At 45.5% G+C, this 16,109-nt stretch overlaps 1 protein-coding gene across 1 annotated transcript in view; it reads right to left on the bottom strand.

The window, feature by feature from the left end:
- Gnai1 (G protein subunit alpha i1) overlaps positions 1 to 16,109 on the bottom strand; it is a 51,735-nt gene that overhangs the window by 16,374 nt on the left and 19,252 nt on the right. The window contains exons 4-6 of the mRNA XM_033755890.1: positions 11,554 to 11,596; positions 11,323 to 11,464; positions 517 to 674 (exon numbers count right to left, since the gene is read on the bottom strand). Coding sequence (XP_033611781.1) covers positions 517 to 674; positions 11,323 to 11,464; positions 11,554 to 11,596 — 343 coding nt within the window. The remainder of the gene's footprint in view (positions 1 to 516; positions 675 to 11,322; positions 11,465 to 11,553; positions 11,597 to 16,109) is intronic.

Consider the following 16,109-nt stretch of genomic DNA (forward strand, 5'->3'; position numbering starts at 1 on the left):
TTCCAAAGACCCGCATTTAATTATCTGTAAGCAGTGTCTAATGTCATGGGACATTCCACTCACAATTTTCAAGAGTAAAGCTATTTTACTTGGAAAGTATCTTGGGATCTCCACTGACTCCTTCAAAAGGCTTTAGGCATCTGTCACAGAACAAAGCACCACTAGCATGATGAACAGAACCGAAATCAGTCACCCTTCCATTTGGCTAGCTCCAAGTAAATGAGGGATACACTCATAGTTACAAAGCACTTCTTGGAGGTCCGTTGCTCTCTTGGAAATATACTAGAAACACTCCTATTCTGCATGTTTCAGTTAGAGTTCCCACAAGAAGGAACACACGGGACATAAGAGCATTGCCATCCAGAAGTACACGCAGAAGACAGAGACAGTTTGTGAATGCTGTCACCCTGAAGACCCTGAGTCGTATAAGAACAAGACCGTGTCAGCCAACTCTGCAGCAATTCGACTTGCCAGCAAGTGTTTGTGAGAGCTTCGTTTTGGGGCTGTGGGACTTACTAGGCTGCAGAGTCATTCAGCTGGTACTCCCGGGATCTGTTAAAGCAGGCTTGCACGCCGTCGTCTTTCCACAACCTCTGTATGACGCCAGCGAGCTCTGCAGTCATAAACCCTTCCTCGGCGGCTCCCGCGAGCACAAAGAGTTGGCGGGCGTCGTCCTGAATACGTTTGAGAGAGGAAAAGGGAGACACGAGAGATTAAAAAGGACAAAGGGAGGGATCGGAGATGCAAAAATCCACCAGTACCTTTCCTACATGCTTTTAAGTGAAGTGGCACAGCTCTGCTTTCTCTAACGCACAGCCTTAAGAACTGAATTAGCCAAAAGCACACATTCATGCAGGACAAGCCCATGCTTAGTGGTACAGGTAGTGTCTACCAGGGTGGGCACCGGGAAACTGGAATAATAAAGTGACCGCACGCGAAGGGGACCTTGTGAATGACGGTCAGCTGTGTAAGGAAGATGATCGTGCCCGAGAGCAGAGGAAAAGCCCGTGTTTGGCTTTCCCTTGCTCAAAGCACTTTTAATCTAAGAAACTCATGATGCCATTCCAGATTATCTTAAAATGGGATTGAAGTAAGTGTTAGCTTTTGGATATACTTTATCAATGCAAAATGTGCTCGAAGAAGGAAGAAATCGATGTTAAGTAAAAAAGCAAAAACAGTTTCTCAGGAGGATCTGCAGGTTCCCAGGAGACCATGAAGTACAGAGGAGCTGAGACCAACCGAGAAGTGACCAGGAGCAGGTGTTTGCTGACCCAGGCACAAAGAACAAAATGGACAACACTTACACGCATTTCTAATGAAAGAGCAGTGTGTATCAACTTAATTAGATCTTACTTAAACATGGAGGCTGTTAATCTAAGTTTTCTGAACCGCGTTTGACCGGTGTAGACAGGGAGAACTATAACACTGATGCACTACAACACTAGTCACTGATGCAGTCGCAGGTTTCAAACAGCCACAGGAAGCCTGGGAGTGGTGGTGCACACCTGGAAACCTAGCAAGGGAGGCTGAGGCAGGCAGATGTTACTGAGTTTGAGGCTGGCCTGGGCTCCACAGTGAGTTCAAGACAGCTCAAACTACATGGAGAGACCCTGTCTCAATATATACCTATATTTTTCTACATACACTCACACACACACACAAACACACACACACACAAACAGCCACATTAAGAAAGTACAAACAGAAGAAGCCAGAAGATAGTAACACTGTCCTTTAACCTATATAGAAAAACGTTATAATTTCAACATCCATCCAGTGTGAGTTACCAGGAGCGATTTCATATTATTTTATTATTTTCCTGTGAATTAAGTGTTCACACGCTGATGTGCACCCTTACACACCCAGAGCCTCTCAGTTCACACTAGATATAGCGTAGGGTTCGGTGGCCACACAGAAATAGCTGAGTGGCTCCGAACTCTGACCTCTGGCTATAACACAGCAAGAAGCGTCTCCCTGCACAAAGGTCCTCTCTAGCCCTAGACACAGAGCTTTACACTAAATGGGTGGAGAACCCCTAATTGCTCCTGACTGGCTTTCTTCTAAGCACAGCTGGCTGCCTTCGCCTGGGGTTTGTAGCTGTGCATTCCACCACCAGACTGGAGACACCTGAGGAAAATTTGCAGCAGTGCAATAGACGTACTGACCCCCTTTCCTTGTTATTATCCCCTGAGCCACGCAAGAGGACACGGTTTAGACAACAGGACACTTGATTTAGGCCTTGTAAGGGATCTGGAGAGGGTGTAAAGTGTATTCAGGAAGAGGTGCACGGCGGCGCGCAATCACTATGCCATTTGTATAAAACTCCCCTGCGTCCTCAGATCTCGGCGTACGCTGGGGCCAGGGACTGACCCCGGGGGCGGCTGTGTCACAGCAGATGCTCGTCCTGTGGCAGAGCGTATGATATGCGCACGGCATAGAGGGAAGCCATGTGGTGACCCAGGCTAGCAGAGTGCGCGAGCTGACAACATAAATTCACTCTGCAGCCAATTTGCGGAGCGCTGAGTCTTCAGCTGGAGCTCATCACAAAGCATAACGAAGTCTCTCGGCACAGGAACATATTCTTCAAGCGTGTGTTTTCCCTTGTAGTAAATCACAAGGGAAAGGCGCGCACGCCAGCCACATGTGCATGAAGAGCCAGCCCTCTGCTTCACCTCACCCAACGACCGTCACCCATGAGAAGTTCTCGGTGCGCCTGTTCTTATCGAGATCTATTTATTCCACTGCAGTGAACTTTTGGACAGAAGAGAACTACGCCTTCCAGTGTGGGTCATCAGCTCACACTCTCTTCAAACTTTCGAAGAAGCCTCAAGAAAAGGCACAAGAGATTTTGGAAGCTGTGTTTATAAACTACTCTCTGTGCGACATTCACAAATGTCTCTCTCCTTTTCGGGTCCCACGGATAAGTGAGCTCATATGCTATTTTCCATTCTGTGTCTGGCTTATTTAATTTAGCAGACTGTCCTTTGGGTGAAAAAAATAAAGATCAAATGGACATCGAGAAACAGGAGTAGGGAGGGGGAGGGAAGAGGGAGAGGAAGTGGGAGAAAAGATCTAGGGACACAGGGACACAACGTAATGGATGAACAAGTCCAGAGATCAAAGCCACAGCGCCAGAGCTATAAATAATATCACTGTGCTCTGCTGAGAGCATTTTTTGCTAAATAAGTCTATTTTAGCTGTCTTGGCCACACTAGAAAGTAGCTAAACGAAATGCCAGACACATTGATGTGTGTCACTGCAATTACCATTGTGCTATCCATATGGGTCTCACCCAAGCATCAGACCGTAAATCCTCAGAGATACATAATAAATTGTTTTGGAAAAAGTCTCCTCTTCACAAAATGTAAAATAGCATTTTCTCTCAAAGCTCATTGCAACCTTCACCTCCTTGTCCTTAACAGGACATTCAGGTGTCAGGAACTTTGGCGGGAGAACCGCAGGAGTTACCCTAACTCGTTTCTCCTTCTGTACAAAAAGAAGTCAAGGCACAGAAATGCTAGACAACCTGCTTGAAGTTCCACAGCTTATTCGCCACCCGGTCGGAAGTTGCTAATTACTATCATTTAAAACAGGGCATATTTTTAACCTGCAGAATGGTGACAGCAGTCTCATCTTGCTATGGAAAAAGCCCTTTGTGAGAATTATATGAAAGAAAGCTACTCAGGGCCATTTAGAAACGTCACTGTGAGTGCATCAGACAGTGTGGCACAGCATGGGGAAGACGAGGGTGGTCGTGGCAGGTGAGTAACGCAGGGCTCAGCACTTCTGCTGTGTGTCAGGAAAGAGGGCTATGGGCAAAGCCCAGCGGTACAGTGCCAGGCCTCCGAGGAAGGAAAGAAAGAACACTTTCCAAAAAGGAAAAGGAAAAAATGGAATTCACTAGGCAATTATTTGAGAACAGTAAGGAAAACAATCCCTGGAGGAAGCCAAGGAAACCTGAGTGTAAATGACCAAGAACAAAATGAAAGTAAGACCACAGAGAGGATGTCACTGCTCTGTGCTGTGGGAAGCCAGAGAGGAGCTCCAGGGCACAGGACAAGAGGAGGCCTTTCCCAGGGGGGTCCTGGAGCACCCCGCATACCACACTTATTCGGAGCCATGCATGTGAGGGAAGGTGCCAGCCTCTGCAGGGATCACCAGGTCCAGCGGGGGGACAACAGGAGACTGAGCTCCCCCGAGCTCCCGCCTGGATGATTTCTGACGTAGCACTGATCATAAAGGGAAGGTAGAGCAAACTTCCTGCTGGGACACTGTGCAAAAAGATGGGCATTTTTATATCAGCCTTCAGTTCAGTAACAGGAACACTTGTTAGCAGTTAAAGCAACCTTCGAAAACAAAGCGGGATGAGGCTTGTGTGCCTGTGAATGAATATGTGTGTGTGTGTGTGTGTGTGTGTGTGTGTGTGTGTGTGCGCGCGCGCGCGCGTGCCCGCGCCCACGTGCACGTACAGTACCGGGGACTGAGCACAGGGCTTTCCACATGCTGGGCCTGGGGTCTACCACTGAGCTGAGTCCCCAGGTTCTTTTAGAATTTTATCTTGAGGGAGAGTCTCACTAAGTTTCCTATACTATTCTGCAATTTCTAATCCTCCTGCCTCAGCCTCTCAAGAAACTGGGACCATGGGTGTATGGGCACCTAACAGGGTTTGGGAGATTTTCAGCAAAGGCTAGATGACTAGTTATTGTGACACAGCAGACAAGATTTACGGATGAGATTAAGAGTTTAAATGAAAAACATCAAAAGCCTTTCTAAAATAAAGACTAAATAATATCATAAAAATAGTTAAAAATTCAAGCAAACTCTCTTTGAACTTGGGGCCATAGGAATAAAATTGTGTGTCATGACTAACATATGCATAGAAGTCCTTCATTTCAATAGGTTAGCTCGGTTCATTAATAATATTGTATTAGCCAATAACATTTGCACATTAAAATGACTTATGAATTTAATCTACCACATTATTATAGCATGGATTATTACAACAGTGCTGCTGCTCTGATTACAGGGAAATTCTAAGAACCTCCCTGGATTCTTTGCTGCCAATAGACTTTTAAGAGTAGCTTGAAGAAACAGTAAATGTGAAACACATTTTCTCTGAAGTCAACCTTCAAAAAGACCTGAGGCAAGAAAACAGGCAGTCGTTTTAATTTTTTCCATAGGATTGTTTAAAAGGTGGAAAAGGCCTAAAAAATAGTATAATCTATATTAACACTAACTAAACTGCAGAGAGCAAAAATGGTGGTTAAACTGAGGTGAATTTATCATGGAGCATGAGCTTTATTATGTCCAGGAAAATGACACAAATACACTTTTATGCCTATTTATGAATCTCATGAATGTATTTCAAATTAATAAAACCTACAACTGTTGACATCTATGTGTTCTTTGTAGGGACAAAAGAGCCTGCTGTCTGAACAGAAATAGAGAGAGATGAGAAGGAGAAACACACGGTGCTAGAAGCATGTTTAATGGTAGTATCAGGTGGCCACCGTGCATACATCGGCGTCTCTCAGAATCAAAACAACATAAATGAGTAAGATTCTCCACTCTCGGGCTCAAACATAAGCCAGACTACTACAATAAATGACCTCAATCTTCATGTGGGAAAAACAGCTTGCAAAAATAGCCAGGGACATTTGACAAAGAAAGCTGGGGAAGCAGAGCTGAAATTATTGGAGATCAAAATCCTACAGTACACATCACAGCCTGGAATGAATGCAAATCAAGAAGAAAACAAATCCCCAAGCCGAACGTATTATATCGTAAAAGTAAAAGATAAATAGGTAGGAAAGGACATGGCTATTCAATAGCTACTGATGTACAACGAGTTATCTAAAGGAGAAAAGAGAGCACAGATCTTTATCCTGTGCATATGACGAAACAGCCTGCCAAGAAATTAAAGGATAAACACAAATGAACACTGAAATTCACTCCCTTAGAGAATTTTTAACGTTTCAACAGTGCTTGGTAAATCTTGGGTTGACAGAGTATATTTTAAACATAATGGAAGAAATAATAGAGTTCAGAAAGTAAAACATATACATAGGGCCACACGAGGAAGAGCAGCAGGCTAAATACGAGACAAATCTGCTCGAATGGACAGAGGTAAGTCGTACACACACAGCAGCAAAGGGACAAGGGACTGCAAGAGGGGAAAGACTGCAAGCCACGACCTTCAGAGCTACAGACACGGAGCGACATGGAAAACTGTGCAACACACTAAAAAGGGAAAATTCACAAAAGACAGATTCAATAAAAGCAAACTAGCAAAGCTTTTTGTTGTTGTTTTTGAATTGAAGACTCCTCAGTTTTTGGTTTTCCAGACTGCAGTTCTCCAAGACTTGACACGGTAATTCTCAAAGACTGTATAATATGCACTGACACAACCTTGCTCACAAGCAGCCGAGCCCACCCGGCAGACAGCCATAAACCAAGAAACTCGGTAAAATAGCCAGCAAATTATTAGGACGAACAGGTGGGCTCCACCCAAGAGTCTGCTGCAGCGTGGGCAGAAGTGGGGTGAGCGTCACAGCGGGCGCCACGCCCTGCAGCTAGCGGGGTTCTAAGCTCCTGGCTCCAAACTGTCAGCGAAGGACCTGTCTTGAGTTTTGCTTTTTTCAATTCGTCCCAGCACTGGCACCATTAGAAGAAATGAAATGATTTGCCACACATGCATACACCAAGGGATCAGAGTTTACATGCGTGGCATCCACTGCTGCAAACTGCATAAACCCCTCGGCTTGAGTCCAGCCCTCGCTCCTGCCCTTCCCAGGGCCAGGCTGCGCGGCTGCATCCTGAACAACGCGGTTCCACCTGACCGGGGCGGGCGGCTGCTGGGCCTCCTAGGGCCTCCCAAACTTCACGTGATAGGAAACACAGGGATCCAGGTGAGCGGTGCTGCGCCCCCTGGCGACCGCTGCTCGCCTCCCGAGGAAGGGTCTATCGGCATAAAATCCCAGGGCTCTATACCAGTTGCTTAAAAAAAATGTTTCCTCTCATTTAAAATAAGTGCTGTGTGATGTGCATTGCGTATCTGCTAACAGTCACTACCGCTTGAAATTTCATACCCTTTTTGGTCAGGCCTCGCCAAGCCAACCCAATAGGGAGCCATCATCCTGACTGAAATACCACAGGCTGTTTTTGTTTGTTCTGTTTCAACAGAGCTGCAGAGAACTGATTCTCAAAGCTCACACTAAAGGGAAAAGCAGAGGAATCTTGGAATCTGACAGAAGGACAAGAGGAGGCGGAGTGGCCTTAACCTGCTGCCTGCCAGTTAGTATTAAGAAGAGAGAAAAACAATGATATGATTCTGACAATAATGACAGCAGTGTAATATTCTAGACAGCAACAGCAACACATATTTTATTGAGCAATTATTATGACCGAGGTGGGTGGCTCCAAAAGTAGAGAAGAATTTTAAAAATCATTGCAAAGTGACTATTTTCCCTTCTATCAAGACCTAACATAGAATTGATTGCCAAACAAAGTTCTGAAACAAGAAAAGAGTATTCAGAAAATGTTGCAGAAAGTATTCACAGTGTGCAATGAAGACTTCACGGTAATATTCCAAGAGAATCGCTGTGGAGAAGACAAGTTAGTTTAACAGAGAGCAGAGTAGTTCAGAAGAAAGAAATCACAAGTTCACCAGAGAACTGGAAAGGAGGTACTAGAAGGATTAAATCTTTAAAAACGTAAACAAAAGCAAAGTTTGTGCTTGTCATCCGTCAGGTGTTAAAAATGACATCACTGATACCATCTGAACTTGTCAGCTCCAAAGGCAGATGCGGGACCGCGGCTTCCCACTGCTGCTGTGCGGACCCCTCATCTGCAACCACCATGAACCTTGTCCCCTTTCTCCCGGGGACGACACCTTGGGAACTGACCCTGAGAGGCAGAAGTGCGGCCGGGCGGCCTCTGCACACAGCGCCCCCGATAGCGCCCCTCTCCCCTGCTTCTGTCTGCCGTGCCTCGGTCCTGGGGGGAATGTCCTGCCAGAGCCAAGTGAGGAGAAACACGGCCCGGCTGGCAGAGCAGGCGAGAAGGCTCTGAGGCCACGAGACAGCCAAGGCCAGCGGAAGTGACCCTCTGTCTGCACAGAGAAGACAGTCCGGGCCTGCCGAGGGGAGCGGGCCCAGGCATCTGCTCCAGAGCCTCGGAAAGAGGGGGCAGATAGAGAAACAGGGTGGGGACGAAGTTATTCATGGCTGCTCAGAGTCTAGGGTGAAACTGTCTCTGAAAAGGAGGAAGGAGAAAAGAAGGGGTGGGGGAGAAGGAGAGAAAAGGGTACAAAACAACAGTCATGGAGAGAAAACTACGGAAATAGAAGCACTTCGTAAAAGCTTCATTGCCCGTCATTGAGCCGTCGCTATCGCCAAAGACTGGCTACAAAACCTCGCTCTCCTACAGCCACACAGCAGATTTGAATGTGAGACTCCGTACACGAGTCTCATAAAAGATTTCAATTACCATCATGGGAAGTGGTAGAGCACAATTTTTATTAATTCCTTCTTAATCTACAAGTGGATTCCTTTTATGCAGTCCTTCAAAACAAAGATTAAAAAGCTTAGTGTGATTAACATTTCCAAGAAAATTTCAGGATCGTTTTCAATAATTCAAAACATTCCTCTAAACTGTCGCTTCAGAAATGACTTGATTACATCCAGAATACTTTTTGCCTTATCTAATATTCAATTTGGAGCTTACACGGTTATCATTTATTCATTCAATAAATACTTCTTGTGTGTTTAAACAAATAAATGCTAAATGAATGAATGACCTTAAATGGTCTTGATTACAGACTGCACGTTGTACCTTCCGTGCCTGAATTTCTTCATTTTTTGTATCTGTCACTTTGTAGCCTTTGCCCATACCGCCTCATTGCTTTGCACACCTTCTCAGTCTTTGTACACTCGAGTGTTTCGTCTGACTTCACAGAAGTGACAGCAGGAGTATGTTTTCTCTATGCCTGCTAATTTGCCGTAAGATCCCTTCAGTCCCTATTGTGGAAAATGGTAGGCTCTGTTTAAAAGTCTAAACAACATTCCACCGTGTAAAACATTCATATTCGTGTACAGACACGTACATTTGCACACGCATACCCACACCCACGTCACTAAATGCACTCAGCCGTTTGCCTGCTGCCAGACACGCTGTGTCTCTGTCTCGGGTGCTGTGACAATGGCGTGATGACACAGGAGTGCCAGTGTCCTGCTTCATCTCCTTTGGCCGCGTACAGGAGATGGACGGCTGGGTCCTGTGGTTATTCTATTTTTAATTTCTTTAGGAATCGCCCACTGCTTTCCATGGTGGATAAACTCAGCAACATCCTCACCAGCAGTGCACTGGGACTCACTCCCTTTTTGTCATAACCTCACCAACATATTTTAGATTTTTTTTTTTTGACAACATAAGGATTACAGTTAATACCATTGCATTCGGAGTTTTTTGTTTTGTTTTGTTTTGTTTCTTTTGGTACTGGGGATTGAACCCGGGACCTTATACTTGAGAAGCAGGCTGTGGAACTACGGAGCTAAATCCCTGGCCCTGCATTAAGATTTTTGTTTAAAAAACTGTAGCTTTCCTCCTCTTTTCTCTTTCTATCTCTTGTGATACACAATGATAGGAGTTAATCTGTTTCATTATAGTAATGATTCTATCTATAACATCATGTTGTAAACCTTAAATACATACAATAAAACTCATTTAAAAAGGATCTTGAAATCCAAGTGAAAATTTTAATTACAGTAAGCCTTTAAATTTTGTTTAAAAGGATAAACTGAGTAAATTAATAATTTATAAGAAAAATTTTAAATAGCTTATAGACTAATATTAATTTTACACTGATTTCTCCAATGTGCATCCTCTAATGCTGCTTTCACTCATTTTTCTTTTTTATTAAGGGTGGATTTTCCAGTTGTTAAAAAAAAATCTAGCAGATTCTAAGACAAAAAGTTACAGACCCTACATAGAAAATCTTCATAATACAGTGTATAGAAACAGTGTGCGCATACAAAAAACATTAAATACATAAAAAGTCCAAAGGGGTACTGATATTCAAACGCACCCACTTTGTGAAGAAAACTGAATATTATAGTAGGATTTGGTTAAAGGTTTCAGGTCAGGTCAAATTCTTCATGAGGTATTAGAAAAGAGTCAGTGTTGTGTGAACCAGCTTGAAATAGACAGATAAAGCAACCAATCAGAGGCCGGGGACAGAAAGAAGACCAAGTGCCCCAGGGCTGGGCCAGACCTGCTCCCCAGCAAACTGGAAACTCAACACCAAGCCCATGGAGGTCTCCCAGGCCCCACCCCTGCACTGTATTCTTCCCACGGGTCTCCACTTGTCCACTAGAAAAGCAAATGCATGGAGCTCGCTCATCTCCAAGGTTCCTGATGCTCTGAAATTCTGATCCATGTTTGATGGTTGCTGTTGCTGTTGTTGTTTTTGTACCTGAGATCAAACTTGGGGCCCTGAGTTTCCAAGGCAGGTGGTGGAACCACTGAGCTAAATCCCCAGTAAGTCCCTATTTGTTTTTTGTTTTGATAGCCAATATTTTCTTATTCCAAAAAAAAAAAAAAAAAAAAAAACAAACTTGTATACTGCTTTCTTTATTTAAGATTAGTCTGGCCTTGAAAACAAATAATTAGAACATCTCAGTTTCTCCGATTATAAATGCAGATTTCATAGAGTTTGCTCGGAGCTAATGACACAAACTGTAAAGGAGGCCAGGGTGTCCCCCAGAACCTCGTGTGCTGAAGGCTTGCTGGCAGCTCGTGACACTAGCACAACACGGTGGCCTACGGGAGGTCTGGGTACTGGAGTAGTGTCCTTAGGGAGACTACGGCACGCATCCTCTTCTCTCTCACTTCCTCCTTCTTAGGCTCCCATCATGCTGTGCTTCCTCAGCACAGGCCAAAGGCAATCAGGACTAAAAAACCTCCAAAGCAACAAGCCAAAATAACCCTTTCTTATTTTTAAGTTGATCGCCTTGGGTATTTTGTAACAGTAATAGAAAGCTGACAAACAGGGGGATGCAGAATTACCCAGTGTGATGCATCATGGGGGTGGGCATAGAGCAGAGATCCAAATGCCCTGATGGAGAAGGTAAGTGCAGCTATAAAGGGGGAGGCTGTGACCCCATCTACTCTTATTCCATTTGCTGCGAAAGCTGTTGTCCACTTCCACCCACATGTGCAATGACCGTGGCACCAAGGAGCCTATGACAGAGAGCCCAGTGCTGTCACTCAAGCCATTCATTGACCCCTGGGGCTAAGGCTGTGCCGGCGAACTCCGTAACTCACGGCCCGAGCAGAGTCACCGAAGTCTATCTTCAGTCTCCCCATGGCCCGGATGATAGCAATGATCGACTGGATGGTGTTGCTGTAGACCACCGCTTTGTACTGCTTGCATTCCTCTTCTGAATACCCCGCCTCGTGGATAATTCTAGTCAGATGAAAGGAAAACACACAACACTTCAGTTCCTCGGATGGAAGGGTACACTTTCAAAAACTGAATCTTTCAAATCTACTTACTTCATCTGCTTTACAATTGTACTTTTCCCAGATTCACCAGCACCTAAAAATAAAATAAAATAATACAATAAGAGATCTCTCATTTTAATATCCTCGCTCACTTTCTCCAATCCCCAACACACAAAAGCATGCATGCAGGAGTGAACACGCACTTTCTAGGTATGCATCTTACAGCGGGGTTTGGTTTTCTATTACAGTGAGAAATAAGGCTGAACGAGTCTAAAGCCCTAATGTATATTAGGAACACTGTAGTTAGTAACAGTGCATTAGCCCCAACATGTTTTATTTTTCCTTTCTTTTTTGGGTGCTGGGAACGAAACCCAGGCTCAGGCACATTGTAGACAAGCAATACACAAGGAAACTGTATAATATGTAAAATAGTGGGTATATTATTTTTTCACTACTAAATGATACTAAAACCAATCTTTATTGGTTTCTAAACATATAAAGAATTCTCAGATATAAGTCCATTTGTTTATTACTTCCTAATAGTTAAGTACAATAAGCAGGAAGAAAATGTTTTATTGTGTGTATTTCCTAAAGGAGTAAAACTTTGCTTTTCAAGTACAAACTGGTTATTTCTACTGCTAAATTATACTATAAATTTGTGAAGATTCTGCTCTGGAAGATTTTTGAACTGGTTGCCCAAGAATCTTTTTCTTTTTTCTCTCATGGAGTTCACTGGTACATTTTAGGTACACACTACAGTTCCATTCATCATTGGGATCTTGTACCTTTACATGACAGGTCTTGGTTCTCATTTTTTTCCCCTTGTCCCTGCCCTCCCTTCACTCCCTCCTCCCTTCCCCTTTTACAAACACTTTAAAGGTGTAGGGAAAGTGGGAAGGGTAGGGGCAAGGTGATAAGGGAAAAAATATATGAGAAAACGAAAAAATTGGCCAAGAATCTTACTCTTAACCTCTGGGTTCTGCTGAGCTGAATGGCAGCAGGATGCAGAAGGCACAAGAAAACAGCCTGATATGACGTGACTATGGCTATGGCCTGTGGAACATGCCGCGCCCTGCTGTCCAGGTGATGGGGAGGTAGGGCTGAGCACCACATAAGGCTTCTGAACTAACCGTGCCCCTAACCCAAGCCTCAACCCTAACCCTAACCCTTTACCCTAACCCTGACCCCACAAGGGAGGCAGAGAGCCCGGAGCTGCCCTCATAGCTCCCTTCCCTCTTGCCTCCACTGGGGCTCCTCTGGGCTTCAGTGCCTGGAGTTCTACTCCAGTGTGGAAATGTCACTACTGAAGCTCCCATTTGCAGAGTGAGAGCCTCTTAAATGGCTCCCACTCAACCTTAGGCGCTGCCTTTCTGAAAGATTGGATGGATGACCGATGACTTGTCAGGCTCTTTCCAATTAATGTACACAGAGAACATCTGAGCCCGGGAGTCAGGGACAACAGGCTACACGTCTTTCTTTCCTGTCCTGCTGGGCACGCAGGCTGACCATGCAAACCCAAAGCACATGGTCTCCCTGCCAAGATCCAGCCGGCTCTGCTTCCTCTGGCCACCCTGGCGATACTCTACCATCTTCCCCTGCCACGCCGCTGACCCGCTCAGCAGCTGCCTGCTGCCAGCCGAGCAGCCCCCAGCCTGAGATGGCTTTGTCAATGGCAAGACAGGATGGGAAGCCTGAAGGCTTCAGATGTTTCCTTTTTCCACCTGCCTCCCACAGCCAGGGACAGACACAGACGCAAAGACACAAAACAGGGCGTTCTTAAACGGCCTCCTGGAAAAATCTAGGGAGAAAACTGTGTAACTTTTCCTCGTGATTTGATATTCAAGAAGTCGTCCCAAGATGTGATCACATGGAAAACAGCAATGAGCACTGAATAAACAACAAGGGCGTTCATCATTCACACATACCCTTTGAATCTTTCAGGGCATCTGCCAGTAAACACAACTTCAACATAAATAGCCCATTATTTATTAATCACAGCCATGCTATGGGCTCTGTGGAAGCCACAACGCCATGCATTGTGACTGTCCCCTTGCTCTGAGCACGGCCCATGCTGCACAGTGGCAGGCAGTGCCACAGCCCTGTGTCTGGGCACAGGGATGCTGGCACTCCAGATGCACGGAGCTTCCAAGAGGAGCCGCCCCGCCCCCTCTCTCAGCCCCTCTCAGGCCCAGAGCCAGGGACAGCGGGTGAAGGGAGGGAGGCTCAGAACCCCACTACCAAGAAATCAAACAGGAAGGAGCAGGACTGTGCAAAAATAAGAATTTCTAAACTTTTTTATTTATTTCTGGATTTGGGGGACAGGATCTTGCTGTACAGTTCAGGCTGGCCTTGAGCTAACTATGGAGCCCAGGCTGGCCTGAAAATGCATCGATCCTCCGACCTCAGCCTTTCAAGCCCTGGGACTATAGGCGCCTAGCCAAGGATTTCTATACTTTAACAAGAAAAGGCTTTCCTGATGTTCCTGATGTTTCCCTTAGTTCGAATTGACTTGATAGTGCTTAAAATAACTGTTGACGGGGGACACTTAGCTTATTGTGCAAGGAGCATCTTGACTATGGCTATGGTTAAAAAACTCTGCGATCCGTTTAGAGTGGAGGTGGCAGCATAATTGGGTCTCTCTCCCAGTGACAAGATGCTCTGAGTGCAACAGACGTGGAGAGGCAGAAACTGCAAAAATCATCAAAGCTTAGCCATTTATGTAATTAGTTGTCAATTCTCACTTCCACGAGGAGAGACTCCTAACAGGAAAACTAGAAGTGCCGGCCCGCGGAAGCTGACCACGCTAATGCGGACGAAGGACTGGGGCTCTGTCCCCATCGCTGAGAGGACGGAGTACATCGCATCTCAGAGGCTGGCCCGAAGCAATGGTGTCGAAAAAGGGACCCCAAGGAGCCCCCTCAGAAACAGGAAAGGCTCGGGGCATGGAGAAAGAGTAAACTTCCCAGAATCACTCTGGGGCCGGCTGAGGCACGGGGAGCCTAAGTTTGAGTCCAGCCTGCACAACCCTGCCTCAAAACCCAAACTAAGGAGGGCTGGGATACAGCTCATGGGCAGAGCAGAGCGCCCCTGGGGTCCAAACCCCAGGGCTGCAAAATCAAAATCAAAATCAGAAACACACAAAAAGGACCCCCCCCCAAGAAAATCCTCTGTGCAGGAGCTTAGGGGCTCCTTGCCACCGTTTACACCCCAGCTCTGGGCTGTGGGGCGGGGACCCCAGAGGCCACCTGTCACGTGATCATATGAGGAACTATTGACACCGCTACTCTCCTCTTAAGAAACCCTGGTTATTAATGTGGGATTAGCCATTTTAAAAGTTTACATTCAATAAAACTCAATGAGGTACAGCTTAGTAGCAAGTGCATCCAAGATCTCTTCTGTTCCTCACTTGTGCCGCTGTAGATTACTGAAGTTAAGGTCTTTTTATTTGAGATAAATAAAAGGAGTGCAACAGCAAACACACATTAAAAATAAGAGGCTTAATTCTCCCTGCTAGAAGGAAGAGCAAAGGCTTCCCTCCTTCCTTTCCTTGGAGCATTTACCTCAGAAAAAACTGTAATTAGAAGCATCTCTCTCTCTTTGAAATGCATCTATCTCCTTTGCAGCCTGGTGGCCTGGCCTGTCTCCTCCACATCTGGGAATCATCCCCGCAGAGGTGGACATCACAGGAGACAGCAGCCCCACTCCAGGCTGGGCAGGGCAGGAGCTCCCTTCTTCACTCCTTCTGCTGGAAAGATGGCATCCACCGCTCCTCTGGAAGCCATCGGCTTACACAGACGTCGTCCCATGGCCAGCAGGACCAGATGAAGTCTGAAGCCACAGGTGCCCCACGACCTGAGCTGAGGGCTTCCTCACTGGTCACCTTGGACACCTGGCTGGGATTACGTGAGAGGACTCTGTGAGTCCCAATAAAACATCTTCTTTCTCTACTGCCTGTGAAGAAGACTTTTCTGTTGGGGGAGTTTGTTTTTAATTGTAATTTCCCAACAGGGAAAATAGTCTAGCATCATTTCTATTTACCCGTGAGAAGGTCCAAACATATTTCTAGAACATAGGATATACCTAACATTTGTGGATGTAGGAATAATTTGTAACACCAAAATCTAGATTCTCAAAACAATCCACTGTTCCCAATCTTCCCTTCCCACAGAACCATTCCCCAAGGCACTCATGCCAAAGACAGGTGTCAGACTGAGACAGGACAGAAGAAATGAAAGACAGACAGGAAGGATGCAAGGAAATCATACGTAAAAACTGTACTCTGAAGAAGAGAGCAACCTCTGGCCCCAGTCAAAGTCACCCAAGGTTATTCTTGTCATCATCCCCTTGGTTAAACTGAGGTTCCTTTTTTTCTAGACCACCACATCCAAAATTCCTCAGGCATACTTTACTCAAAGTCTGTAAACTGGGTTAACTGAGAAAGTAAAGAGATCCTCAGATAAAGGAGCAGGTTGAGGGAATCCATAGAACGTTTAAATTACCTATCTAAAAAATACAGGCCCCAAACTATAACACAGGCTGGAACCCTCCTGGGGGGGCTCTTCCTGGGCTCCCACCCCTTCAAGAGAAGCATAAATGCTCCCCTTCCA

Source organism: Fukomys damarensis, unplaced genomic scaffold, assembly GCF_012274545.1.
Source record: "Fukomys damarensis isolate Sample0158 unplaced genomic scaffold, DMR_v1.0_HiC HiC_scaffold_4, whole genome shotgun sequence".
Lineage (NCBI taxonomy): Eukaryota > Metazoa > Chordata > Mammalia > Rodentia > Bathyergidae > Fukomys > Fukomys damarensis.